Raw genomic sequence first — 25,527 nt, forward strand, 5'->3', positions numbered from 1 at the left:
AGCCTGAGCAACACATCAAGACCCTGTCTCTACAGAAAATACAAAAATTAGCTGGGCGTGGTGACGTGCGCCTATAGTCCCAGCTACTTGGGAGGGTGAGGTGGGAGGATCACTTGAGCATGGGAGGTGGAGGCTGCAGTGAGCCAAGAACACGCTGTGCACTCCAGCCTGGGTGCTAGAGCGAAACCCTGTCTCCCTCGTCCTCAATTTTTTTTTTTTTTAGACAGAGTCTCGCTCTGTTGCCAGGCTGGAGTGCAGTGGTGCGATCTCGGATCACTGCAACCTCCGACTCCATGGTTCAGGTGATTCTCCTGCCTCAGCCTCCTGAATAGCTGGATTACAGGCACACGCCACCAAACCCAGCTAATTTTTTGTATTTTTAGTAGAGATGGGGGTTTCACCATAGTGGCCAGGCTGGTCTCAAACTCTTGACCTCGTGATCCGCCTGCCTCAGCCTCCCAAAGTGCTGGGATTACAAATGTGAGCCACCACACCCAGCCCCTAATTCTTCTTTTTTTTAATAGAGATGGAATCTTACTTTGTTGTCTTGAATTCCTGGCTTCAAGTGATCCTTCCACTTTGGCTTCTCAAAGTGTTGGGATTACAGGCATGAGCTATTGTGCCCAGACCCAAACTTTCTTTTCTTTTTTTTTTTTTTGAGACGGAATCTTACTCTGTCACTCAGGCTGCAGTGCAGTGGTGCCATCTCAGCCCAGTGCAACCTCCCTCTTCCAGGTTCAAATGATTCTCTTCCTAAGCCTTCTGAGAGGCTGAGACCACAGGCACGCAGCACCACGCCTGGCTAAATTTTTCAGTGTTGCAGAGGCTGGTCACGAACTCTTGAGCTCTGGCAATCCGCCCACCTTGGCCTCCCAAAGTGCTATGATTACAGGCGTAAGCCACCGTGCCTGGCCCAAATTTTTTTTTTTTTTTGAGACAGAGTCTTGCTCTGTCACCAGGCTGGAGTGCAGTGGCGCAATCTTGGCTCACTGCACCCTCTGCCTCCTGGGTTCATGTGATTCTTCCGCCTCAGCCTCCCGAGTAGCTGGGACCACAGGTGCATGCCACCACGCCTGGCTAATTTTTGTATTTTTAGTAGAGACGGGTTTCACCATGTTGGCCAGGATGGTCTCGATCTCTTGACCTTGTGATCCGCCTGCCTCAGTCTCCCAAAGTGCTGGGATTACAGGTGTGAGCCACCGCGCCTGGACCCAAATTTTCTTTAGTAGTAGAAATACTGTCTACCTGCATCATCCATTGAGGTAGCCCCAAGCCACAGATGGCTTCTGAGCCCTAGGAATGGGGCCAGAGTGATAGAGGAGGTAAGTTTCAACTTTTATTTGAAGTCAATTAATTTATATTAAGTAGCCACACGTTAGCAGCTACTGCATTGCACATCAAATGTCTAGATGTGCTGAATTCCTGGGGGCAGGTGGGGAGGGCGAGTATCTGGGGACGGGCTTGGGACCTCCAGCAAAAGCTTATGAAATGCTGAGCACATGTGGGTCCCTGAGTGGAAGAAAGAATCAGGGTTTCAAAGCTGGAATGGATGGTAAGTAATGCTTGCAGATGGTGGTCTACAGGCCAGGCGCTGTGCTACACACCACACACGCTTTCCTGTCCCATGTCCAGGTGGGGTTGAGACAGCCAAGCTGTCCCCAAAGCCCTCAAGTGAGACTTGGGTTTGTGGTCAGCACGTGGCTGTCCTGAACGACTTCTGGATGGAGTTGTGAAGGGAGGGGCATGCCCTTGTTGCTCCACTCTCCTCCTTCCTGCTGCTGCCTGGAACATCATCACAATGGCTGGAGTTTGGGCAGCCATTTTGGACAAAGAGATAGAAGTCAGGGTTTCACAGCAGCCTGTCCCACTGCAGAGCTCAGGTTCTGCACACCAGGAGGAAGGCTAAGGAAGAGGAGGGCCTGAACCCTGATGCCTGTGGAGCTGCTCCACTTTGCCTAGGACACTTAAGGCCAGACTTGATTTACACAAAAAATCTTCAACCATCTATTTTGTTTTTGCAGCCATGACTCTGGGTTTCCTGAACCTGCTCCTAAAAGATGTATCAGGAAATATCATCATCTCCCCCTGCACAGGGGTCACAGGGCTCAGGGACCTGGGACAGCTGCCAGGTATCAATGGCCAGGGGCAAACCTCAGAGAGCTACAGAGGTTTTCAGACACAGCTGGTGGACAAATGGGTCTCGGAGCTTTAGGCCAGCCAAAGCAAAGCAGGAGGGAACCAGGAGAATCAGCTGGAGTTGGTGGATGCAGCCAACCAGTAGGCAAGGAGGTTCCAGGGCCAGCAGGGAGGATGTCAGCTCCTGCCTATGCGTCTCAGGGTACCCCCAGGCCTCTGCCAACAGCCAAGCCCTGACTTGGATAGGCTCTGCTTCCTGGATGAGCGTGAGTGTGTGGGCATGGGAGGAGCCCTCCTGCCAGCTGCGTCTCTTCCTGAGAGCAGCGTCTCTGCTAAAGTCTGCAGCCAATGCCTCATGGGAGACATGTACTGAGAGCTTCCTGCGGCTTCTCCTTTCTTTTCCAGCTTCACTCTTCTGGGAGCTCATCTGGGCTCGTCACTTGAAATACCGTCCATGCAGTGGCGACTGACCAGTTCACATGCTAGCCTAGAGCTCGTTCCTGGACATCACACTCCTGGACCTACCCAGGTGCCTCCCTGATGTGCCCTCTCCCTTGGCCTGGCCTGAACTGACCCCCAGGCTGTCCCCAGGCCTAGCCTGCCACTGTCTTCCCCCACTTGGCCAATGGCAACAGCCGGGCAGTGCAGGAGCTCAGGCCCAGGTACTCAGGGTCACCATCAGCCTTTCTCTCTCATATCCATACCCACCAGGACTCTGCCTGACTCCTCCACCCAGCATCTGCACCCTCCTCCCGTGTCCTTATCCCCACCAGGGTCTGGCCCCATCATCGCCCACCTGGACAAGGCAGTAGCCTTTGCCCTGGTCCCCCGTCTCCCACCCCCTCAGCCACCAGAGGGCGCCTGCGAGCACCTGAGCCAGGTCCTGGTCCCCCTCTGCTCAGAACTCTCCGTGGCTCCCACCTGACTTCATCCCCGTCTCTGCCCAGAGAGGTTGTCTCTGACCCAGCACTGGAAGCATCTCTGGGTGCAGATGCTGGATGGAGGAGTTTCTCACTCGACTCCCCTTCTAGCAGGTGGAACCCCAGGGCAGGGACTGCTGAGAGCAGGTGCTCAGTGAAGGCTGTGGAGTGTGAATGAAGCCATCGTCTTCACCCTGAGCCCTCCCTGGGGCCCAAGGCCCCTCACCTCTGCTCCGTGTTGAAGATGGCGAAGACGTGCTTGTTGGACATGAAGCCCTTCTCCACATCACGGATCTTGAGGTTGTCCAGAGGCAGCATGTACTTCTTCTCTTTCTCCTGAGGGCGGAGGGAAAGGACTCACCCCAAGCTGTCCACATGACAACTCAGGATGCCCCAGGCCAGAACGTGCCGCATTGGCCATCACCAGCTGGGGGCTTCACATGCTGGTCGCTGCTGCAGATGAGCTCATTTGACACCCCCTCCCCATCCCTCCCTCTCTCCCGGCCATGCTGCCGTCCGTGACGACCCCTGAATATCCCAGGTGGGTTCCTACCCCAGGGCCTTTGCATGCCCCAGGCCACTGTCTGATCCTGACACTGGCATGGCTCCCTCCTGCCCTAACTCCACTCGCACCCTCCCCATCTTTTCCCTCACATAACACATCATGTACCCTGCGCTTATTGACCTGGGTGCCCGACTGCCACTGGACTGACTCAGTTTCTCCAGGGCAGGGACTCCTTTTCAGTTCACTGCTGACATGTGGCTGACTGTACGCACAACACAACCGCTCCTCCCCTTATGTGGAGTGAATGGAACCTTTAACTGGGCTTCATCTTTGAAACAAGCCTAGGAGTGAGTTGCCTCTGTGATGCCATTTTACAGAGGGGAAGACTGAGGCAGAGAAAAGCAGGGCTGGGTTTTAAACCTTGGCTGCCTCAGGACATCTCAGGGCTGGATAGCTGACGCCTGGGCCAGGTGCTGCAGAAGCCTCACCCTCCTTTCTTTATTATCATTCTTCTTATTATTTTAATACAAATGAGGTCTCACTATGTTGCCCAGGCTGGTTTTTGTTTTTTTGAGACAGAGTCTCTCTCTTGTCGCCCAGGCTGAAGTGCAGTGGCAAGATCTCAGTTCACTGCAACCTCTGTCTCCCTCATTCAAGCAATTCTTCTGCCTTGGCCTCCTGAGAAACCAGGACTACAGGCGCACGCCACCACGCCTGGCTAATTTTTTTGTATTTTTAGTAAAGACGGGGTTTCACCATATTGGCCAGAATGGTCTTGAACTCCTGACCTCGTGATCCGCCCACCTCAGCCTCCCTATCATTTGCTTTCTAAGGGTGGCCCTGTTCAGGAAGCACCAACCCAGTGCCAGGCATGGCTGTCCCAAATGCAGGGGAGGCAGCTTGGAGGAGGTGGGCCCCTCGGCCAGGGACAAAGGGCTAGTGAGTCATGAAGCTGGGGGTGGCACACTGGAACCTCACACTCACCCAGTGATGTATATGCCCACCATGCCACAGCAGCAGCAGCAGCAGCTCTTGGGGACCCATGCCAAGCACTGCTCAGCCTCAGTTCATGGATCCCTCCCAGCTCAGAGAGGGAAGCTGGCTGCCCAAGACCACACAGCAGGCCATACAAGCCACAGCAGGACTTTGGAGGCCAGGCCCCCATGACCCAAAGCCCGGTCCTCTCCACAGTGCCCCTGGTCCTTCTTTTTCCTGGCCCATCTCGGGAAACTTCTCAGGTACCCTCACTGGGCTGCCCCAGCACAAAACCTAACCTGGTTGCTGCCTCCAAATTGAAGCGCAGCCACAGTGACTGTGGAGGAGGAGGCTGGGGCTCCCTGGCGAGTGGGGATCGGCTGAGTGTCAGGACTTTGTGAGGGGAGCCAGGGTGGAGCAGTGGGCTTGGCACATGGGCTCAGGGAGTTAGGAGCTTAGCATGGTTGAGCTGATGCCAGCCCTGCCCCTTCCTGGCCGTATGCCCCTGGGCAAGTCACTTCCCCCCCACCCCTCATCTGCACCTCGGTTTCCTCGTCTGTCCAAGGAGGACGGAGGAGCTTGGTGCCCACTGAAGAGCTGGTGCCCAGGAGCACCAGGGATTTTCTCTGGCTGCTCTTGTGAGCAGCTCCGGGGTCAGCCTGCCAGGCTCTAGGCAAGGAAGAAGCAGGGAAGAAGCAGGGCAGAGTGTAGGAACAGGGGATGGTGGCCATGGAGGGAAGATGCCGCTGTGGACCAAAGGGAGGGAGGGTGGTGAAGAAAGCCCACACCCCTCATCCCAGGCAAGGCTGGGTAACACAGGGCCAGGGTCCCTCCAACCTCTCAGGGAAGAGTTTTGGGGGCTTTAAAAGGGGTCGGGGAGGGGGCTCTGCTGGAGCCCTGCCCCCCACCCCGACATTTGCCCAAGGGCCTTTGCTGCCCTGACCCTATCGTGTAATGAGGCCGGAAGCTTCCAGTCAGTGGGGCCAAGTAACTGAGTCACAGCCCTTTCTGGCTCATGCCACATCTGGAACTGTTTATAGTAGGATTCCTCCCAGAAAGCGGCGGCCGCCTCCCTGGTGCTGCCGGCACGCACACTCTTGAGCGCTCGCGCGCGCACACACACACACACACACACACACAGACACAAACACACGAAGACACTGAGGCATGTGTGCGCCCCTCCTCCCCACCCCCGACCCCCAAAGAGTCAGACTTTCTCCTGAGCCCAGAAGCCACGATCCCAAACCCTGCCTCCTGCCTCCACCTCCCCCACTCTTTAGGATTTCCTGAAAACCCAGAACTTTCTCCAGATGCAAGCCGGCCCCAGCCTTGCCACGTCAGAAGGGACAGAGCGGATCGTCTCTCAGGAGGAGCGGGGGCTTCCCTGGCTGCTCAGAGGTGCTGAGGCACGGCCTGGCCTGGTGGCCCCGGCGTCTGCCTGGGGGCGCCTGCAGGATGGACAGCCGGCCCCGCCAACCCAGTGTTCAGACTACCTGTTCAGGAGGCTGTCAATGTGTACAGTAGTCTGCACATTGGTTAGGCTGGGCTTGGGCAAGCGGCGCGTCGAGACAGGCCCCCCAAACTCGCCAGCATCCTTGGAGTAAGGCAGGTCTGGAGGTGAGTGTCATTTTCCACCACCCCGTTTCCCACTGCGGTGGAGCCTTGCATAGAAGGTTCGAGGGCGTGGGTGGGAGAAGAGGTGCTGGGGAAAGGCAGAGGGAGCCCCGAGACTGGCTGAGGGGTTGGGGGCCCTGGCCCTATGAGTCCACCATCCCCAGCCCATGGCTGTAAATGTCTCCTCATTTTTTAAATAAAGAGATACTGATGTCTTGCGTGTCACTGAGGCGTCTCTAAGAGGGTGGCCTGCTCCTTGGGGGTGGCTGCCACGTGTGTGACTCCAAGGGTCCCTGTGGTGGCAGGGGTCAGATTCCACGGCTGCCCCCTCCCGACTGGAGCCTGCTTTGTGTCTGGGGCACACATAGGGCCTCTTTCACAGGTCTGCAGCTTCTCATTATGGCCGGCACCTGGCCCTTCTCCCACTGCTGCTCCACACTCCGATCGGGGGGCCCCAGGGGAGGGTTGGGGGCTCTGGCTTTCAACCCCCAGATTAGCGTGAAAGAAGAGGCAGTCTGAAAACTACACCTGCAATACTGCTAGGCAGAGAGCCACCAGGCTGAGGTTCAGGACCAGAGGTCCCTCCAGGGCTCGCTGCCCCAGGCCTAGCACTCCCACCCAGGGGACCCTGGAAGGCCCCCACAGCCCTGAGCTGGAAGGCAGGGGACCAGCCCTTAGCCTGCCTGACAGCTCACACACAGGAGCGCAGGCTGGTTTCTGACTGCAAGGCGGAAAGAGGGGAGAAAAAGCGAAAGGGTACCCCACCCCACCCTACCCTGGCCATTTTGAGGAGCCATCGGATCTGGACATGTGAGTTCCTAGAGGATCCTGAGGCAGGGAGGAGGCTGCAGACCACGCCTGGCCCCACGCTCCTCCCACATCCCAATCCCATGAGGTTTGCTGGATCTGAGGTTCTGGAAGTTTCCACAGGGATCCCAGAAATGCTTGTATGGTGGCTCGGCAGACTCCACCACCCTGGGTTTAGAAACAGTGCCCCAGGCCAGGTGTGGTGGCTCATGCCTGTAATCCCAGCACTTTGGGAGGCCGAGGTGAGTGGATCACTTGAGGCCAGGAGTTCAAGACCAGCCTGGCCAATATGGTGAAACCCCATCTCTTAAAAAAAAAAAAGGAAACAGTACCCTAAACTGAGTGCTACAGAGGCCTCAGGGATCCTGAGGCTCCACAAACATTCCAGAGATGAGCCTCTGGCCTCGTGTGGAGTGGGATGATCGCCTTTCACTCCAACGCCCTTGGTCAAGGGGACATCAGGCCTGGGTTGCAGTGGAGGTGTCTGGATGTGGGGCTGGGGTGCCCCTCAGGTCAGGGGGCACAGGCCCGCAGACGTGCACTGGGGAAACATCCCCCCATGGGGGACCCTCTACTGGTCCCCGACGTGGGTCAAGTCACCACTCAGAGCCATAGTTTCTGTACCTGGCAGACTATACAGCCACCCCAGTGGCAAGTGTGAGGATTTCCTCATGGGGAGCAGGGTTCGCCCTAGGTGTGGCCTCAGTGGGCTCTCTCAGCCGATGAGCCCAGCACAGACCAGGGGTTCACAGCCACAAGCCTCACCCATCGCTCCTCCCTGGGGCCAGTTGGGGTCCCCCAACCTGCCTTCTCTCTAACCCTGGGACTTCCAAGCCCAGTCCTGCCTGTCCTGGGCTGGGTTGGCTGCCAGCAAGCCCCCAGTGGGAGGCACTCCTACAGGGCATCCCCCCAAACCCAAGGGGAGGAGAGCCAGGCAGGGCAGCTCCAGGGGCCTCAGGCAACCCCGGCCTCTCCACTGAGGTTGCCTGGACTGAGTTGGTGGCTGTGCCATCCCAGGGACCATGGGGACTGGCGGCTGGCCCTGCACCTGACACAGCCCACGCTCAAGGTCATGGATAGCCTTGGAGCCAGCCCTGGGCCCACAGCAGGATCTGGCACAAAAGTGCATCTCTGAGCCTCCAGCTCCTCCTCTGTGCACTGGGAGTAGGTGGGTAGGTTCCCTCCTACAGAGAGGAGCTGGGAGGACTTGATGGTGGTGACCACCAGGAAAAAACCTTGGACACATGCTGTGAGCCAGGCACAGTGCTGGCTCAAGTACCAGACCTTCCCTGCTGGCTCCCACAGTCCAGAGGGGAAGGCCACAGTCCTGACTTTATAGGTAGGGAGACAAGACATGAAAGGTTAATGCCATGCAACCAATATCCTGGTGAATCCTGGTGTCAAGCCCTAGCTGTCACGCTCAGAAACAACCAATACCCACTTCTTTCTTAGATAGCGCTAGAACTGTTAGCTGGGTGCACAGTTCTCACACACAGGGGCCCTTCTTTCCTTTCTTTGGGCTGCTAGAGGCTACATGGTGATGGGCATGGGGCAGCCATTTTAAACTATGAAGGGAACCCTATGTTAAGTTGGCAACAGGGGAGGTGGAGCCAGGCCCTGGACAGTCTCGCAGCACAGTGCCACCAAGCTCACTGAGACATGAGCAAGAAACAGACTTCATCTCTTTAAGTGCCTTCATTTTGGGACTGTGTTACAGATGCATATCCATAGCCCACATAGCACAGCCATGGCTCACGGGACAACCTGCGGTCTTCTCCCAGAGTAACCAAGACAATGAGAGAAACATAGTTCCCTTTGCCAGGGACCCTTGAAAGTCAACCTGGACCGCATCAGAGTAGCAACAAGCTGTCACACAGAAGTGGCTTCCTTCCCAGGCCACTAAGCCATGGTTACGTTAAGAGAATTAAGCAAGAAACGGGTTGATCAGGGCCATAAAAAAGAAAGATCCCGTCATTTGCAGCAACATGAATGGAACTGGAGGTCATTATGTTAAGTGAAATAAGCCAGGCACAGAAAGACAAATCTTGCATGTTCTCATTACGTGGGAGCTAAAAAAGGTAGAAGAAGAGATCTCACAGAGCTGGAGAGTAGAAAGATACTAGAGGATGGAAAATGTAGGGATAGGCAGGGGGTAAAGAGAGGTGGGTTAATGGGTACAAATACACAGCCAGAGAAAAAGCATTAAGTTCTACTGTTCAACAGCAGAGCAGGGTGACTGTAGTTAAGAATATAGTTAACAACAATTGTCTGGTTTTTTTTTTTTTTTTTTTCTCAGATGGAGTCTCACTCTGTCGCCCAGGCTGGAGTACAGTGGTGTGATCTTGGCTCACTGCAACCTCCGCCTCCCGGGTTCAAGTGATTCTCCTGCCTCAGTCTCCCAAGCAGCTAAGATTACAGGCACCCACCAGCACATATCCAGCTAATTTTTATATTTTTAGTAGAGATGGGGCTTCACCATGTTGCTCAGGCTGGTCTTGAACACCTGACCCACCTCAGCCTCCCAGAGTGCTGGGATTACAGGCATGAGCCACTGCGCCTGGCCAACAATGTATTGTCTATTTCTTCTTCTTCTTTTTTTTTTTGAGACAGGGTCTCGCTCTATGGCCCAGGCTGTAGTGCAGTAGTGAGATCATAGCTTACTACAGCCTCTATCTCCTGGGCTCAAGTGATCCTCCCACCTCAGTCTCCTGAGTAGCTGGGACTACAGGCACACGCCATCATCCCCAGCTACTTTTTTTTTAAGTTTTTGTAGAAACGGGGTAATGCTATATTGCTCAAACTGGTCTTGAATGTCTGAACTCAGGCCATCCTCCCACTTCGGCCTCCCAAAGTGCTAGGATTACAGGCCTGAGCCACCATGCCTGGCCTCGTATATTTCAAAGTAGTTAGAAAAGAGGACCTCAACTGTTCTGAACACAGAGAAATGAGGAACACCAAGGTGACAGACACCACAAACACCCTGCTACGATCATTACATATTCTGTGCATCTAATAAAACATCACAGGGACCCCATAAAAACGTCAAACATTATCTTTTTTTTTTTTACATGGGACAATCAGGAGGGATGCTGGATCAGCGTGGACAGCAGGGGCTGGTCGGCAGCGTCCCTGCTCAAGGCTGCCCTCCCACTCACAGTGAACGAGTCCCTCCCATGACTCAGCACTCAACACTGCTCCCTGAAGTCATCACCCAGGGGCCTCTCCATTTCCTTCCTATAACGACAAGCATGTAGGGATCATTCTGCACAGTGGCCAAGCACCGCACAGTGGGCAGGGACCGTCCTAGCCCACTTTGCAGATAGAAAAACTGAGGCCCAGAGAGGCGAAGGGCCTGGCTGAGCCTGTAGGTGATGGAACTCCAGCACCCCTGCAGCCTGGCCGCATGCCTGAGCCCCTGACCCATGGGCATGGGCACTTCTCTTGACCATGGGGCAGTGAGGGCCTGTTTCTAGTCTGCTGGTGACTCTGTCACCCACTATCTTCCTTTTGGATTCTAGGAGCTGACCCCATGGGGGATGGGCACAATTTGAGCCTCCTGGCACATGGTGGCTGCTCTCCAGCCCTGGGTGACGGTTCTCATGATGACTCTGAGGCAAAGTGGTGCAGTGACTGAATGAGTGCTGCCCAGAGGGAGCGCCCATCCGCTCTTCCCCGTCTGTCCCACCACCCACAGCAGCCCCACTCCAGCCTGCCACTCACCTCCTCATCCTTGTACCAGGACAGCGACTCGGCAGTCAGCACAAACCAGTACTCCTTGGAGCCTCCCTTCATCAGGCTGATGTTGTTGATGGTCAGCCAACCCCTGCGGATCACCTGAGGGGAAGCACGAAGCTTAGCGGGGAACCCTGCTCCGCAGCCCCGGCCACCCCCAGTGCAGTGGCCTCGCCCACAGCTCAGTGGGAAACTGGAAATCGCGACAGAGATACTTCCAGCCCGAAGCCCAGGAAACCCAGTTCCACCGTGCCCCAAGCATTTCCAGCTGGAAACCAACATGGGTGCCACCTGGGCAGGTGGGCGGATAGACTCACTGGGACAGGGCCTGATGGGGGACAGGGACATGGAGGCCTGACGGAAAGGGTCCTGGGGATGGAGGAGTCCCCAGGGCTTGTGTGGGGGGCTGTGGCACATGAAATGTGACATCTGAGGAACTGCACTTATTTGAGTGAGACAGGGTTCCAAGGGGTGCTGTCCAGACAGAGAGCCTGGGTCAAAGATGTGAGCCCAGGGGCCCTGCCTAAGGACACTAAAGGAGCGGGGCTCATGTCCCAAGCTGGCTACAAGCCTGGTGGTCGCCCTTTTGACCGACACATCAGGGTTCTGGGCTGGGAGATCCCATGGATGGAGCTCGTGTGGCTGTGGCTATTGTCTGAGTGGGGTCAGAACTCAGGCCTGCGCAGGGGACTCACCTGACAGCTAAAGGCAGGCGGCCTGGGGGCTGTGCTCCCACACTCCCTGGCCGCTGGAGGTGTGTGTGGGCCGAAGCCCCCCACCCTACTCGGGACTGGGGCCCTGGGAGCTGCAGGAAGCACACAGAGGCACGCGCAGGGCGGCCTGGGACCCAGGCACTGACAGACTTGGCCAAGCTACAAAGGGTGGGCTGAGCATGGCCATGGACAGCTGCGAAGGGCTGGCCTGCACCCCCCCATGGCAGGGCATGGCGGGGCATGGCACGGCATGGCAGGAGCACCAGAGATGGGGCCTCCAGGAATCCATCTGTGGCCCAGATGCTGTCCTAGTTGGGGGCAGCCCTCTCTCTGGAGGGGCTTCACCTGGACTACCCAGACCCACCCCAGGCCTGTCGATCTGAACAGGGCCACCAGCCCACAGCTCCAGCAGCTCCTTGGTGGCTGGATGTGAATTCTAAGCCCCAGGAGGCCAAGAAGATGGAGGTGGCTAAAGAGTGCCCAGGGACCCCTGGGACAGGCAGAAGTCACTGCCCAGGCTGGGGACAGTATGAGATGCCACTTGGCACACCTTGTTAAGGCCAAGGGTACAGACTTCTCCCTCCCTGGGATGAGCAGACAGGACTCTCTCAGTTGTTTGGAGCAGGCAGTGACCCCTGGCATCTGGCCATTCACGGGCTGCCTGGTGGTGGGTGAAGGGGCCGAGGCTAGCAGCCCCTGTGAGGTCACAGCATCCCCTCCAGGAACTCAGTGACGAGCTCTCCCTGGTCTGCCCAGTATGTCCTGGTGTTAGCACCAAAGGCCTGGTGTTCTCAGAATGCCTTCATTCACCCAGGGGGAGCGGGGCAGGGGCACTGCCTTGTCTCAGCCCAGGGTTGGGCACAGGGTGAATACTTACTAGACCCTGGTTCAGTGACTGAATGACAACGAGGTGACAGAAAACAGAGGGACAGGCTGTCAGTACTCCCCCAGAAAAATGTGGGGCCTCTGTACTCCTAGGCCTGGCCCAGTTCCTAAGGAGAGAGATGTGCCCGTGCACCTCTCAGTGGCCTGGCTCTCCTGCCTCCAGCCAGCTGGGGTTAGTATCGGTCAGAGCTGGAGGACAGGGCCCATGCTATGCTTTGGGGTACATGGCCACAGGGCCAGGGCACTGATCAAGTCACAGCCTAGCCTCGGGGGCGGGAGGTCTGGCAGAAGCCCTGAGGTGCCCTTCTCCATGTGGGTTCAGAGAAAAAAGCCCAACCCAGGGAGCTGCAAGCTGTAGGTAGCAAACATAGGCACTGTTAGCCACCCACAACTTGTGACCCAGAGAAAAGGGAGGAGCCAGGCCACAGCAGAAAGTCAGATTTGCATTCAAGGGACACCTCCCAAGGAGACTGGGCTTAGAAGGAAGTGGGGGTGGGAGAAACAGAAAAGGTGGCAAGGCATCACGGGCTGGGGTGCACAGTGACAGGCAGGCAGGCACATGGGGCAGCACGAGTGGCAGGGCAGGCAGGGGACGGAGGGCGGGGATCCCCTGGCAGGCTGGTCCAGCCTCTTTCCCGGGTAAGGGTCCTGGCTCAAGTCTCCCGGGGAGAGATAGAAATCATAGCTGGGAGATGCAGAGGCCACGGCCACACTCATGGCAGCACTGGGCTATGTGGCCTCTGGTAGGAAAAAATGAACTCCTAAACCTCTGGGGGTACAAGGGAAAAGGCAGGTTCCTGGCCTTGGCCTGGCAAATTCAAGGGGACTGGGGGGAACACGTGAGGAACCTGAAAAACCACAAGCCCGAGGCCAATTAATTCCTCCCGACACTGCCCCTGCCCACAGCCCTATCTGCACCACCCAGGCCCTGGGAGCAGCGAGGCCCTGGCATAAGATCGGCTCAGCTACAAGAAAGATCTCAGGATTGCCAGAAGATTCCTGCCAGAGGGCAGTGGCAGGGGTGACCAATGCCTTGGTGGCTGGCAGTGGGAGAATGTCCTGGAGAAGGGAGCCCCTGCTAGGACTGGAGGCCCAGGCTGTGCTGTCCAAGTGTGAGAGCCAGGCTGAGGCCAGTTGCCTAGAGGCGAGCTCCTTGAACTGGGCTCAGCTCTCAGATATGAGCAGCAGCTGCTTCCCACTGGGCTGGGCTGGGCTTCACACCCATCTCATGCCCCATACCAGGCCCCAGCCGAGGGCTGTGCACAAAGGAAGGAGGTGTTACCCACAGCAGGGACAGACAGCAAATATGATTCACCTTGGGGGCCATGTCAATCGATTGGTACGAGATACCTGGAGCACTGTGGTGAGAATTCTGGGCGTGGCAGGAAACGGTGCTAGGATCAATTAGTGTTGCCCGTCACAGGCAAAGGACAGGAGAAAGGGACAAGTGGAACAGAAGAGCCTTGTCTATTTTATCTGGAGGACAAGAGGCAGCATCTAGGAAAGGGGGTCCTGATAGATTAGTCATGCCTGCCATGCATACAGGAAAGGGTATCATATGAGGAAAAAAATAAATACCTTGATCACTTAGCCACATCTGCTATAGAACACCCATGCTGGCATGCTTATTTGGAAAGAATGCCAGGATTGATTAGCAATGTCTGCCAGGGGCATGTGCTAGAAGACAGCACAAGGCAAAGAATGCTAGATCAACTAGCCATGTCTGCCATGGGCACAAGAGGGGAAGATTTCTGCCATGTGGAAAAATAAGCTCTGATCCATGAGTGACATCTGCACAGGAGACAGAAGGAAGACGGGCAGTGCCAAGAATGATTTCTGGTCCGGCTTAAGTGAGATCTTCCATGGCCATAGATGTGAGGGGAGGCAGGGGTGGTGTGTAAGTATTTGCCATCCCTAACCTACAGTAAACCATAAAAACCTGTGAGGAACTGGCTGCAGAAGTGCGCCTTCAAGGGTGGCGTTCCAGTTAGTGCCTGCGTGAGTCAACTCACACCCGGGGCAATGTGAAGTCTAGCACCAGCTGTGGCATGGGGTTTCCAGGTTAGCTCAATTTTTAGTATTTTTGTTATTTGGAGGGGTGGGGAACAGGAAATGTTAGGGGAGGGTGGGGTCTCCATCACCACTAGATTCTCTAAAGTTTGCTACCACACTAAGTATGTACTTACCAGGATCTCCCCCTTTGAATATGCAAAGTTAGGATTGTGGGTAAATCAGGGAAGAACAGGTAGAGGAAAAGAGATGGAAGGGACATGAAGGGGACAAAGAAAAAGCAGGAAAAGCACAAAAACAGGAGAAGAGAAGAGCAGGGGAAAAAACAGCAAAAGAAAAAAAATTACATGCTATTAATCATATTCATGGTGTTAATATTTAATTCATTATCATCTCTTGAAACAAAAAAGCAATAACATATATATTACCTATGGCAAGCGCAAAAATAAATCATGCAATGGTTACGTTTCTCCTTCCCGCGGGTTCTATGATCCTGCAAGGTACACAGCGGAGTCCCCGCCCCCACCCTTGCCCAACAGGGAGAAGGGAGAGACATAGGCGGAAATTTTGCAAAGATTATGGGTTTTCTATTCTTTCTTCTTTTTTTTTTTTAAGACAGAGTCTTGCTCAGTTGCCCAGGCTGGAGAGCAGTGGTATGATCTTGCCTCCCTGCAACCACCATCTCCCGGGATCAAGCAATTCTGTCTCAACCTCCTGAGTAGCTGGGATTACAGGCACCCACCATCACACCAGGCTAATTTTTTTGTATTTTAGTAGAGATGGGGTTTCACCATGTTGGCCAGGATGGTCATAAACTCCAGACTTCAGGTAATTCTCCCACCTTGGCCTCCCAAAGTGCTAGGATTACTGGCGTGAGCTACTGTGCCTGGCCGGGTTTTCTTAAAAATTAATAATAAAGGCTGGGTATGGTGGCTCAGGCCTGTAATCCCAGCACTTTGGGAGGCTGAGGCGGGTGGACGGCATGAGGTCAGGAGTTCAAGACCTGCCTGGCCAATATGGTGAAACCCCGTCTCCACTAAAAATACAAAAATTAGCCAGTTGTGGTGGTGGGTGCCTGTAACCCCAGCTACTTGGGAGACTGAGGCAGGAGAATCACACGAAGCCAGGAGGTGGAGGTTGTGGTGAGCCAAGACCATGCCACTGCACTCCAACCCCAGCGGCAGAGTGAGACTCTGTCTCAAAAAAATTAATATAATAATAATAATAATAGAAAGGCACTGAAGGCAGGCACTGATAAAGCCATTCATATTTTACAAGGCTTCTACCTGGGTTAAGATGTTAGGGTACAACCCTTTGTGGCTCAGAGCTTCTCCAGGTGTGGGGCTCCAACTATCCTAGGCTCCCTTGAGCTGCTGGTGACAATGTAGTTTCCAGCGGCTATCACCTATGGGCTCCTAATCCCAAGGGCTTTGTTGGAAAGCCCAAAGAGGTCACAGATCCCTGCTCAAGGGAAAAAGTTCTTCTTTTTTTTTATTATTTATTTATTTATTATTATTATTTTTTAATTTTTATTTTTTTTTAGAGACAGGGTTTCACCATGTTGGCCAAGCTGGTCTCGAACTCCTGGCCTCAAGTAATCCACCCACCTCGGCCTCCCAAAGTGCTGGGATCACAGACGTGAGCCACCGCACCTGGCCCTTTCTTTCTTTTTTTTTTCTTAAGGGACAGGGTTTCTCCATGTTGGTCAAGCTGGTCTTGAACTCCTGACCTCAGGTGATCCACCAGCCTCGGCTGCCCAAAGTGCTGGGATTACAGGCATGAGCCACCAAGCCTGGCCCTAAATTCTTATTTCTTTATTATTATTATTATTATTATTATTGTTGGAGACAGGGTCTTTTGCTCTGTCACCCAGACTGGAGTGCAGTGGCGCAATTCTGGCTCACTACAACATCTGACTCCCAGGTTCAAGCGATCTTCCTGCCTCAGCCTCCCGAGTAGCCGGGATTACAGGCATGTGCCACCACACCCAGCTAATTTTTTGTATTTTTAGTAAAGATGGGGTTCTGCCATGTTGCCCAGCCTAGGCTGGTCTCAAGTTCCTGAGCTCAGGCAACACGCCTGCCTTGGCCTCCTTAAGAGCTAGAATTACAGGCCTGAGCCACTGTGCCTGGCCTGATAATATTTTTTAAGACAAGGAGGTCTCACTGTATTGTCCAGGATGGTCTTGAATTCCTGGGCTCAAGTGATCCTCCTGCTTTGGCCACCCAATTAGCCGGGATGACAGGCATGAGCCACCATGCCCAGCTAATTTTTAAAAACTATTTGTAGAGACAGGGTCTTTATATATTGCCCAGACTGATCTCAAAGTCCTAGCCTCAAGTGATCCTCCCACCTCCGCTTCCCAAAATGTTGGGATTACAGGCAAGAGCTACTGTGCCTAGACAAGAGTCAAGTTCTAACCCTGGCCTTGGATATCACATAGGGCCTTCCGGGTGGGTAAAATTTGCCCACTAGGCCCTGTCAGAGTGTTGGTTCTCAGACCATCTCCCAGAAATGTCAACATCTAAGTGGCATCTAGAGGCCGAGAGCAGATGGCCTGGTACTGAGGCTGTCGGGGGGGCATTCCACTGGTCGAGCTCCATCACCGGGGCTTGCTGCCACTCAGCATTCTCCCGCCCCCAGGGTGGAGCGGCAGGCTGCAGAGGGGTGCGCTACCTGATTGGGGATGGCCCTCTTCTTGTTCAGCTGCGTGCTCCTCTGCTGGGCACTGAAACCAAAGAACAGACAGGATTCATGTAGACAAGATGCTGGCGGGGAAGAAGGGCAAGAGGTGCGTGTGGCTGTTCTCTCCCTGGGGACCAAGTGAGCAGCTACAGGCAGAGGCAGAGAGAAGCCCTCTGCACACAAAGAGCTGCACAAGGGAGACAGCCTGGGCACACTGAACAAGAAATGTATCTGGTTCAATTGAGGCTTCTAGGCCCTCATCTCACCTGACTTACTAAAGTGTTGCTTATTTTCAGACGTCACTAGAATCCTGGAGTTTCTAAGAGGAAGTATGAGAAGGTGTTGCCTAAGCTGCGTGCAGTGGCGTGATCACAGCTCACTGCAGCCTTGACCTCCTGGGCTCAAGTAATTCTCCTGCCTCAGTCTCCTGAGTAGCTGGAACCACAGGTGCACACCATGCTTAGCTACTTTTTGATGTTTTTGTAGAGAAGGGGTTTCACTATGTTGCCCAGGCTGGTCTTAAATTCCTGGACTCAAGGGATCCGCCTGGCTCTACCTCCCAAAATGCTGGAATTAAAGGCGTTCTGAACCACTGTGCCCGGCCCTTCTTCCTACTCTTCCCATCTCTTGATCCCAACACCAGCCTATAAGTGGCATCAGAATGTGGGACAGCTACTGGCCATGAAATGACACTCAACTTGCACAACTCCTGACCCAAATTTAGAGGACATCCAAGGTCGACAGGGCGTGTTTCTATAAGGTTCCTTATTCATCCACAATCTGAAATCTCTTTTCTTGTTTATCCATCTTACTTCCTGGCTAGTTCATGCTGGCACAGACAAATCCCACTATATTTTACATGTGGACACCTACTCCACCACCTTACGGTTCTAATATATTTTCTACTCTGATAATCATATCACCGCTTGCAAACAGCACATATCTCTGTTACTTATCTGTCATCTTTTCTTATCTTATTGCTTTGGCTGGAACTTTCGGAACAATATGGAAAAGCAAGTCAGCCTGGTCACCTTCCTTTCCTGACTACCTTGGGGGTTTTGTTTTAAAGTCCAAGTTGGCTGTAGGATAAGGGACAAGTAGGCTTCCATTTCCGGATCAGTAAAGGCTGGAAAACTTAGAACAAAGGCAGAATTTTATCCAGTGATATTCCCAACATTCAGTAAGTTTATTACAGGGCTTCTTATCTGGGCTATTTATTTACTTATTTATTTTTGAAACAGAATCTCACTCTGTCACCCAGGCTGGAGTGCCCTGTCGTGATCATGGCTTACTGCAGCCTTAACTTCCCTGGCTCAGGTGATTCTCCGACCTCAGCCTTCCGAGTAGTTGGGATTACGCCCCACCACCATACCCAGCTAATTTTTGTATTTTTTGTAGAGACAGGATTTCACCATGTTGCCCAGGCTGGTCTCAAACTCCTGGGCTCCAGCAATCCACCCACCTTGGCCTCTCCCAAAGTGCTAGGATTACAGGTATGAGCCACTGTGCCAGGCCTGGGCCCTGTTTATAAAATACATTTGGAGGGCAATGGAAGCCTGGAATATCCAAGCACAAGAAGGATTCTGATCAAGAGCATCTGAAGGAGGTGGCACTGAGCTAAGCCAACCTTCTCAGTGATGGCTGGGTGACAGCGAGGCCCCAGCGTTGCTATTTCTTAAGGGCCTCTTGGCTCCCACCTTTGCCAGGCCTCCCTAAAATAGCAGCCCACACAGTGGACCCTCTCCTGAGCCTGGACCTCATCAGAAGCATCCTGGTGTCTTGGGGCAAAATCCAAAATCCTCCCCTGGATCTGCAGGGCCCTCCTGGCAATGGGGCCTGGCCTCTTGCTCTCTTACCTCCACCTGCCTGGTCTTGTAGCCTTCCTTCCTGGGGTCCAATTCTCTGGGGTCCCCCCCCATCACCTGACTTCTTCAGGAAGATCTCTCCAGGCCACGTCCCTGGCTCCCCTTTCCCACAGCCTCTCCCCTACCCTCTCTTCCTACTCTCATCATCCTTGTGACAATTTGTTGAAGGATTCCGTCCCCTAGCCCATGGTCTCTGAAACAGCAGGGGCTGCCGCTGGTGCGGTCAAAGTCCTGAGTCTGGCTCTGAGGGAGTGCCCTGTAGCTCTTCAGTGGGCCCCAGGGACGTCCCACCCAGGGCTGGGGCCACCCAGCCAGGGCGTACCCGTTCACACACCAGGGCAAAGGCACACAGCAGGCAATACCCACCAGGTCACCAGCTGCTCAGTATAGTAACAGCTGGCGTAAGTGGGAATGCCCAGGAATCCAGAGCAAAGAGTGGAGTGGTCAAAGGAAAAACAGGAGAGATTATGAGAAGGAACTGTGGATGAAGTGTGACAAGCAGAGACATCAAGGTGAGGAAAACAGCAGCAAACCAGAGATGGGGACCAGTGCTGCGAGCCCACACACCCGGTGGCCGGGAGAACAGAGCCAGGGGCTGCGTCCCACAGGCAGCCCACTACCTGCAGGGCACAGGGCCCTTGGATCATCTCTAGGAGGGGTTCTGATGAGGCCCTCATTCGTTCCTTCCTTCCCCTCACCTACCTGGTGGCCAGCACAGAACAGATCCTCAATTAGCTTTGTCAGGTGCACCGATAAATGTTCTATCTGGTGACTACACAGCCTGAGATTTGGCCCGCCTGGGCCCTCAAAAGGCAAGCCCCAAAGACCACCCTCTGGCCTCCCACGGGCCCTGCATACCCCGTCGAGCGCTAAGCACACTATATCTTAAAGGCTTGGGTGCCTGTGGGTTCCCTGCATAGGGCCTTTCTCTGAGGGTGAGGAGCTAGGAGTGGGTTTGCCCACTGCTCTGTCACAGGGCCCATCGAGGGGGCATACCAGTGGCAACATCCGACCAGCCTCGGGCAGGAAGGCCTGCGTGAGCCACCCCAACAATCTGAGTGAGGCCCAGGTGTGCCAAGGGGCTGGATGCAAACAGCAGGTGATGCCCGAGACTACCAGCACTGATATCGCCATCCTGCTGAAATCAAAGCTCCCCACTCTGGGCCCTCATCTGGGTGCCACTGAAGGTTCTGGTTTAAATCTACAGTGTATGCCTCGAAGCTAGGGAGACCCCAGGTAGCACTTCCCAAGGAGCAGCTTCCGGAGCCCTGAGCCCATGAGATGCTGTCCAGGAAGGGGCAGAATCTGGGAAAAGCTGCACATGGGTCGATAAAGGCTCTGAGAAGTCCTGCAGGAGGGGAGGTGCAGCAGCTTCGCCTCTCCCTGCAGGTCTGGCCATAGCACTGCCCTCTCCCTAAACTAACCACTAGGAGGCCTCAGAAGGTATGTTTGTTGGGGACAGTGGAGCTGGGGGCCACTATCAGCCCAAGAGAGCTTCCAGATATTCTCAGGTGGCTCTGCTTTCACACCAGGAACCCCCGACAGAGAGTGACCCCTGCCCTCTCAGAGAATCCCAACTCAATCACCTCCTTGGATCTGGGAGTGAGGACTGGTGCCGCCCGACCAGCCACTGTTTCCAAAAGTACCTACTTGGCAAAGCCGATGAAGTCCTCGTGGTTCGTGTTGATGTACGACTGCTCGATGTCGATCAGCAGAAGAATCTGGGGGAAAGTAGGGGTTGCTGTGAGTACAGGGGAAAGCCTGGCAAGTGGGGGCTGCGGCAGAAGCATTTCCCAGACTTGCCAGCAGGGAAGGCGTGGGAACCAGGAGGCTTCCCAGACAGGAGAACAGGGGGCTGTTGTTGCACTCCCTACAGCCTCACAGGCAAGAGAGCCTGGGACAGCAGAGCACAGCCAGGTAGCCCAAGGTGTCAATCACAGGCAGAGCCGCTGTCCATCCCCCAGGTCTGGAGTCTTGATTGAGCCACTAACTGGCCATGTGATCCTGGGCCTCATGTTACTGAGCTGTGGAATGGAGGGACAGGAGGCTCAACTGCCAAGAGTTTAATAATGTGCTGTCAGGTTGTTTTTTTGTTTTTGTTTTTGTTTTTGTTTTTGAGAAAATGACTTATTCTGTCTCCCAGGCTGAAGTACAGTAGAACAATCATAGCCTCAAACTCCTGGGCTCAAGCAACCTCTCTGCCTCAGCTTCCCAAGATGCTGGGATCGCAGCCGCCATGTGCCACCACACCCAGCTGATTCTCTTTTTTTTTTTTTTTGGTAGAGATGGGGTGTTACTATGTTGCCCAGGCTGGTCTTGAACTACTGGACTCAAGTGATCCTCCTGCCTTGACCTCCCAAAGTGCTGGGATTGCAGGTGTGAGCCACTGCCTTGTAAAATCTTTTTTTTGGAGACAGTCTCGCTCTGTCACCTAGGCTGGAGTGCAATGGCATGATCTTAGCTCACTGCAACCTCTGCCTCCCGGGTTCAAGCAATTCTCCTGCCTCAGCCTCCTGAGTAGCTGGGATTACAGGCACATGGCACACTGCCTGGCTAATTTTTTGTATTTTTAGTAGACAGGTTTTCACCGTGTTGCCCAGACTGGTCTCAAACTCCTGAGCTCAGACAATCCACCCACCTTGGCCTCCCAAAGTGCTAGGATTAGAGGCATGAGCACCTGTGCCTGGCCTGTAAAGTCTTTAGTGCCTGCCGTGTTCAAAGTGCTGCATTAAAACTGCAAAGCTAATTTGGCCAAGTATGAACACTAAAATAAAACACACACACGTGCACACACACATACAGTCTCAAGCTAGAAAGGTAAAGTCTCAGGTAAGGAGCAGAGCTTGTGAGTCCACTGCACTTGCTGAAACTCTCCCTCCCTCATCTTTCTTGTCCTATTTTGCCTAGGATAAGTTGGTCTATGGGAACCATGGATCCAGGCAGCTCACTGACTTGGTTTCCATTCATAACAGGCCAGGCTGCTGGAAGGAGGGGCTCAGATGCCCCTCACTAGATTCTCCTGGCCCTGGGCCAGTCACTTCCCCTTGCTGTACCTCCAAGTTCCTGAGAATAAAGTAGGGCAAAGTACTCGGACCTGTGGGCCTGCTAGAAAATGCCAGCATGCTCCATCCGTGGGAGCAACCGTGGCTAGTTTAGTAAAGCCTGAGTCTCCTCAACCCAGCACTCTCAGATCCAGTCTGGCAGCATGGTGGGTGGGGCACCAGGGGCTGTGGAAGGGCTGGCAGCATTCTTGCCAACAGTAACAACAAAAAGAATCAGACTCTTCCAGGCTTTTGATATAATTTCCAAGCTCCAGCAGCTACGAGGCATAGGCAGACCGGTACCCTGAGGGTGCAATTGGCCAAATCAAAACTGGGCACCTCTCTGCAGGATAAATGAGCCGATTTCATCGCATCAATGGCAAGGGGGGAGAGACCATTCTTAACAAAGTGACGTAACAAGCAAGGGCTTAATTCAGCTCTGGTTTCAACAAACAGTTGTAAAAAGACCACAGAGAACAACTGAGAGAAAGTCACTCAAAACAGATCTGGGTGCAGTGGCTCAGGCCTGTAATCCCAGCAGTTTGGGAGGCCGAGGCGGGTGGATTACTTGAGCTCAGGAGTTCAAAAGCAGCCTGGCCAATATGGTGAAACCCCATCTCTACTAAAAATACAAAAATTAGCAAGGCATGGTGGCTTACACCTGTAGTCCCAGGCAGTTGGGAGGGTGAGGCTGCAGGAGAGTCTAAGGATGGCCCAGTGCTTAGCGGGTGACAGTCTTAGCTGCAGGGGGAGGCAGCGACTTGGGATATGTGCTTGCATGCCTTTCCAAGGAAGTGTTAAATGCTAAAACAGGAAAAGCAGGTCGGGCGCAGTGGCTCATGCCTATAATCCCAGTACTTTGGGAGACTGAGGCAGGTGGATCACCTGAGGTCAGGAGTTCAAGACCAGGCTGGCCAACATGGTAAAAACTTGTCTCCACTAAAAATACAAAAATTAGCTGGGTGTAGTGGCATGCGCCTGCCTGGCTACTTGGGAAGCTAAGGCACGAGAATCGCTTGAACCTGGGAGGTGGAGGTTGCAGTGAGCCGAGATCACGCCACTGCATTCCAGCCTGGGCAACAGAGAAAGACTCTGTCTTGGAAAAAAAACACACACACACACAAAACAAAAAGCACTCCAAACACCTTCCAGCAGGCAAGGGGAAGCCCATGCTGTGCTCCATCTACTCCCTGGAAGACCGCTTAGTTATCAAAGCAGCAAACTACAGATACAACCGACAACACTCTTGGCTCCCAAATGCACGACACCAAGGGCAGGAAGGAAGGAAGTCAAGAGTCAACGGGCCTCACACTGTGGGAGTCCACTCGAAAGACTGTGGGACGGGGGCAGACTGGTGGTGACCAGGGCCTGGGGATTTCCTTTTCTTTTTTTTTTTTTTAGATGGAGTCTTGCTCTGTCGCCCAGGCTGGAGTGCAGTGGCACAATCTTGGCTTACTACAACCTCCGCCTCCCGGGTTCAAGCAATTGTCCTGCCTCAGCCTCCCGAGTAGCTGGGATTACAGGCACGCACCACCACGCCCAGCTAATTTTTGTATTTTTAGTAGCGACAGGATTTCACCATGTTGGTCAGGCTGGTCTCTAACTCCTGACCTCGTGATCCACCTGTCTTAGCCTCCCAAAGTGCTGGGATTACAGGCGTGAGCCAACGCACCTGGCCCTTTTTTTTTTTTTTTTTTTAAAGAGACGGGATCTTGCTCTTTCGCCCAGGCTGGAGGGTGATGACATGACCATAACTTTCTGAAGCCCTGATTTTCTGGGCTCAAGTGGTCCTCCCACCTTAGCCTCCCAAGTAGCTGGGAACACCACACCTGGTTAATTTTTTTATGCTTTTGTAGAGACAAGATTTTGCTATGTTGCCTAGGTTAGTCTCGAACTCCTGGGCTCAAGGAATTCTCCTGCCTGAGCCTCCCTAAGTGCTGGGATTATAGTCATGAGCTACCACACCCAGCCTGGCCTGTGGGTTTTTGAGGGGTTGACTACAAAAAGGCATAGGGACAGAGATTTTAGGGGGTGGTAGAACTGCTCTGTATCTTGAGGTGAGGGTTACTTTGCCATATGCAGTTGTTAGCGCTCACAGAACAGTACACTCGACATTTACTGCATGTAAATGATACCAAATAAAGAAGACAAAAGGCCAGTACCTGGTCCTTGGTTCTCCCCTCCCGTTCCCGGATGTAGGTGGTGACGATTCGCTCTGTCTCCTCTCGCAACCGAGGGTAGGAGCTGAGCTGGGGGAGCAAACGGAGAGGCCGCATTGGTGGAGTCCTCATGGCATGGGAAGCAACGTGAACCACACAGGTGGAAAATGTGGAGCGGGGAGGGGAATGAGATATGAGGCGGCCCACTGAGCCCCCACCTTAGTCCTGGCTCCCAGCGAGTCCAGCTGGGAGCTAAGAGCAGAAGAGTGGGGGCGCCGTGGACCAGAGAGAGCAAAAGAGCAGAGCTGCTTTTCCAGCCAGCAACCAGGAGGCAGGAGGTGGCATGAAAGCAGAAAAGCAGGGGCATGTTTGCCATCCAGGGCTTCAGGGCATCCCCCTCCTGCCCAGCACTGGGTGAGAGCAGGAACCCTGAAGGCCCACAGCAGTGTGAGTAGCGTCTGTTCTAGAATGGTAAGGGTGGCATCTGGGCCATCAGCCTCGGTGGGAACTCCTTGCAGAAAGCCACTCCTGATCTGTGGAACCCACTCCCCAAGTGCCCCCGCCTTCATCTGCAGCACTAACTTAACCAGACCTCACGTGCGGGGGAGTCCCATCTTCTGCAGTCTGGGTCAAGTCCTTGAGTTGGGGAAAAGGGAATGGTTAGTCTCGTGTGGCCTAGACTGTGAGAACACGCAGGGCTACACACTGATGATGTATTTCCTGTCTTTTGCTGCTTTGGTGCTGGCTGGGAAACCCTTTTCTCTAGGGGTTCCAAGAAAGGGTACTGCTTAGTAAATGTGATGCGTTTGGCAACATCAAAGGCTGACCGCCCCCACGGGCAGCCACAACCCGCGTGCCATGCCACTCTCCCCATTCCATTTGCCAACGCAAGGCGGAGACATCTCTAAGTGACAACTGGTACATGGAAGGGGTTTCCTGCCGAGGCTGAATGTTCCAGATGCTCGGGTTGAGACTAACACATGGAGGGGGAAGACGGGGACAAAGGCGGAGATGAGAAGAACGAAACCTGTTACCTTCTCGGCACACTTTTTAATGACTGTGGCCAGCTCTGAGACCACGAGATCAACACACTTCAAACTTGGCTCTTTGAGTTTTACAATCTGTTTTTTCACAATGGCTTCAAAGGCCATGTCGGGGGTGAAGAGCCCCGTCCTGGGTCATGCGGAGGGCGGGACGAGGCAGAAAGACACCCAGGGACAGTGCAGGCCACACACGCGAGACAGGAGACAGAGAGAAGAGAAGAAACGAGAGTCATCTGATTAGTCCGTGCACGGGGGAGCCTGTGCCCGCATTTGCCCCGGAAGCTGCTTCGGATCAAAGAGGTCTGGGGTTTGGGGGTGTGGGCTCAGACCGGGGTGTAGTTACAGAAGGGCCATGGGTGGTTGTCACTGCATGGACAGACAGCCAAGGTGTGTGGAGGCCTCTAACGTTCATGTCAGTGACACCTGGCTCTGGGATG

General features: G+C 54.1%; 1 protein-coding gene across 7 annotated transcripts in view; it reads right to left on the reverse strand.

Annotated features, from left to right (window-relative positions):
• Nucleotides 1–25,527, reverse strand: part of DNM2 (dynamin 2) — a 106,401-nt gene that overhangs the window by 8,699 nt on the left and 72,175 nt on the right. For 3 of the 7 annotated variants that reach the window (XM_064381862.1, XM_064381859.1, XM_064381858.1), the window contains exons 11-16: nucleotides 24,051–24,137; nucleotides 20,498–20,568; nucleotides 19,214–19,243; nucleotides 16,974–17,025; nucleotides 10,678–10,791; nucleotides 3,283–3,392 (exon numbers count right to left, since the gene is read on the reverse strand). In XM_064381862.1, the coding sequence (XP_064237932.1) occupies nucleotides 3,283–3,392; nucleotides 10,678–10,791; nucleotides 16,974–17,025; nucleotides 19,214–19,243; nucleotides 20,498–20,568; nucleotides 24,051–24,137 (464 nt within the window). Of the gene's footprint in view, nucleotides 1–3,282; nucleotides 3,393–10,677; nucleotides 10,792–16,973; nucleotides 17,026–19,213; nucleotides 19,244–20,497; nucleotides 20,569–24,050; nucleotides 24,138–25,081; nucleotides 25,221–25,527 lie in introns of all 7 variants that reach the window. The other 4 variants (XM_064381861.1, XM_064381863.1, XM_064381864.1 and 1 more) reach the window with 2 other exon arrangements.

This window comes from Aotus nancymaae, unplaced genomic scaffold, assembly GCF_030222135.1.
Source record: "Aotus nancymaae isolate 86718 unplaced genomic scaffold, 86718_ANA_hifiasm-v0.15.2.pri h1tg000028l, whole genome shotgun sequence".
Classification (NCBI taxonomy): Eukaryota; Metazoa; Chordata; class Mammalia; order Primates; family Aotidae; genus Aotus; species Aotus nancymaae.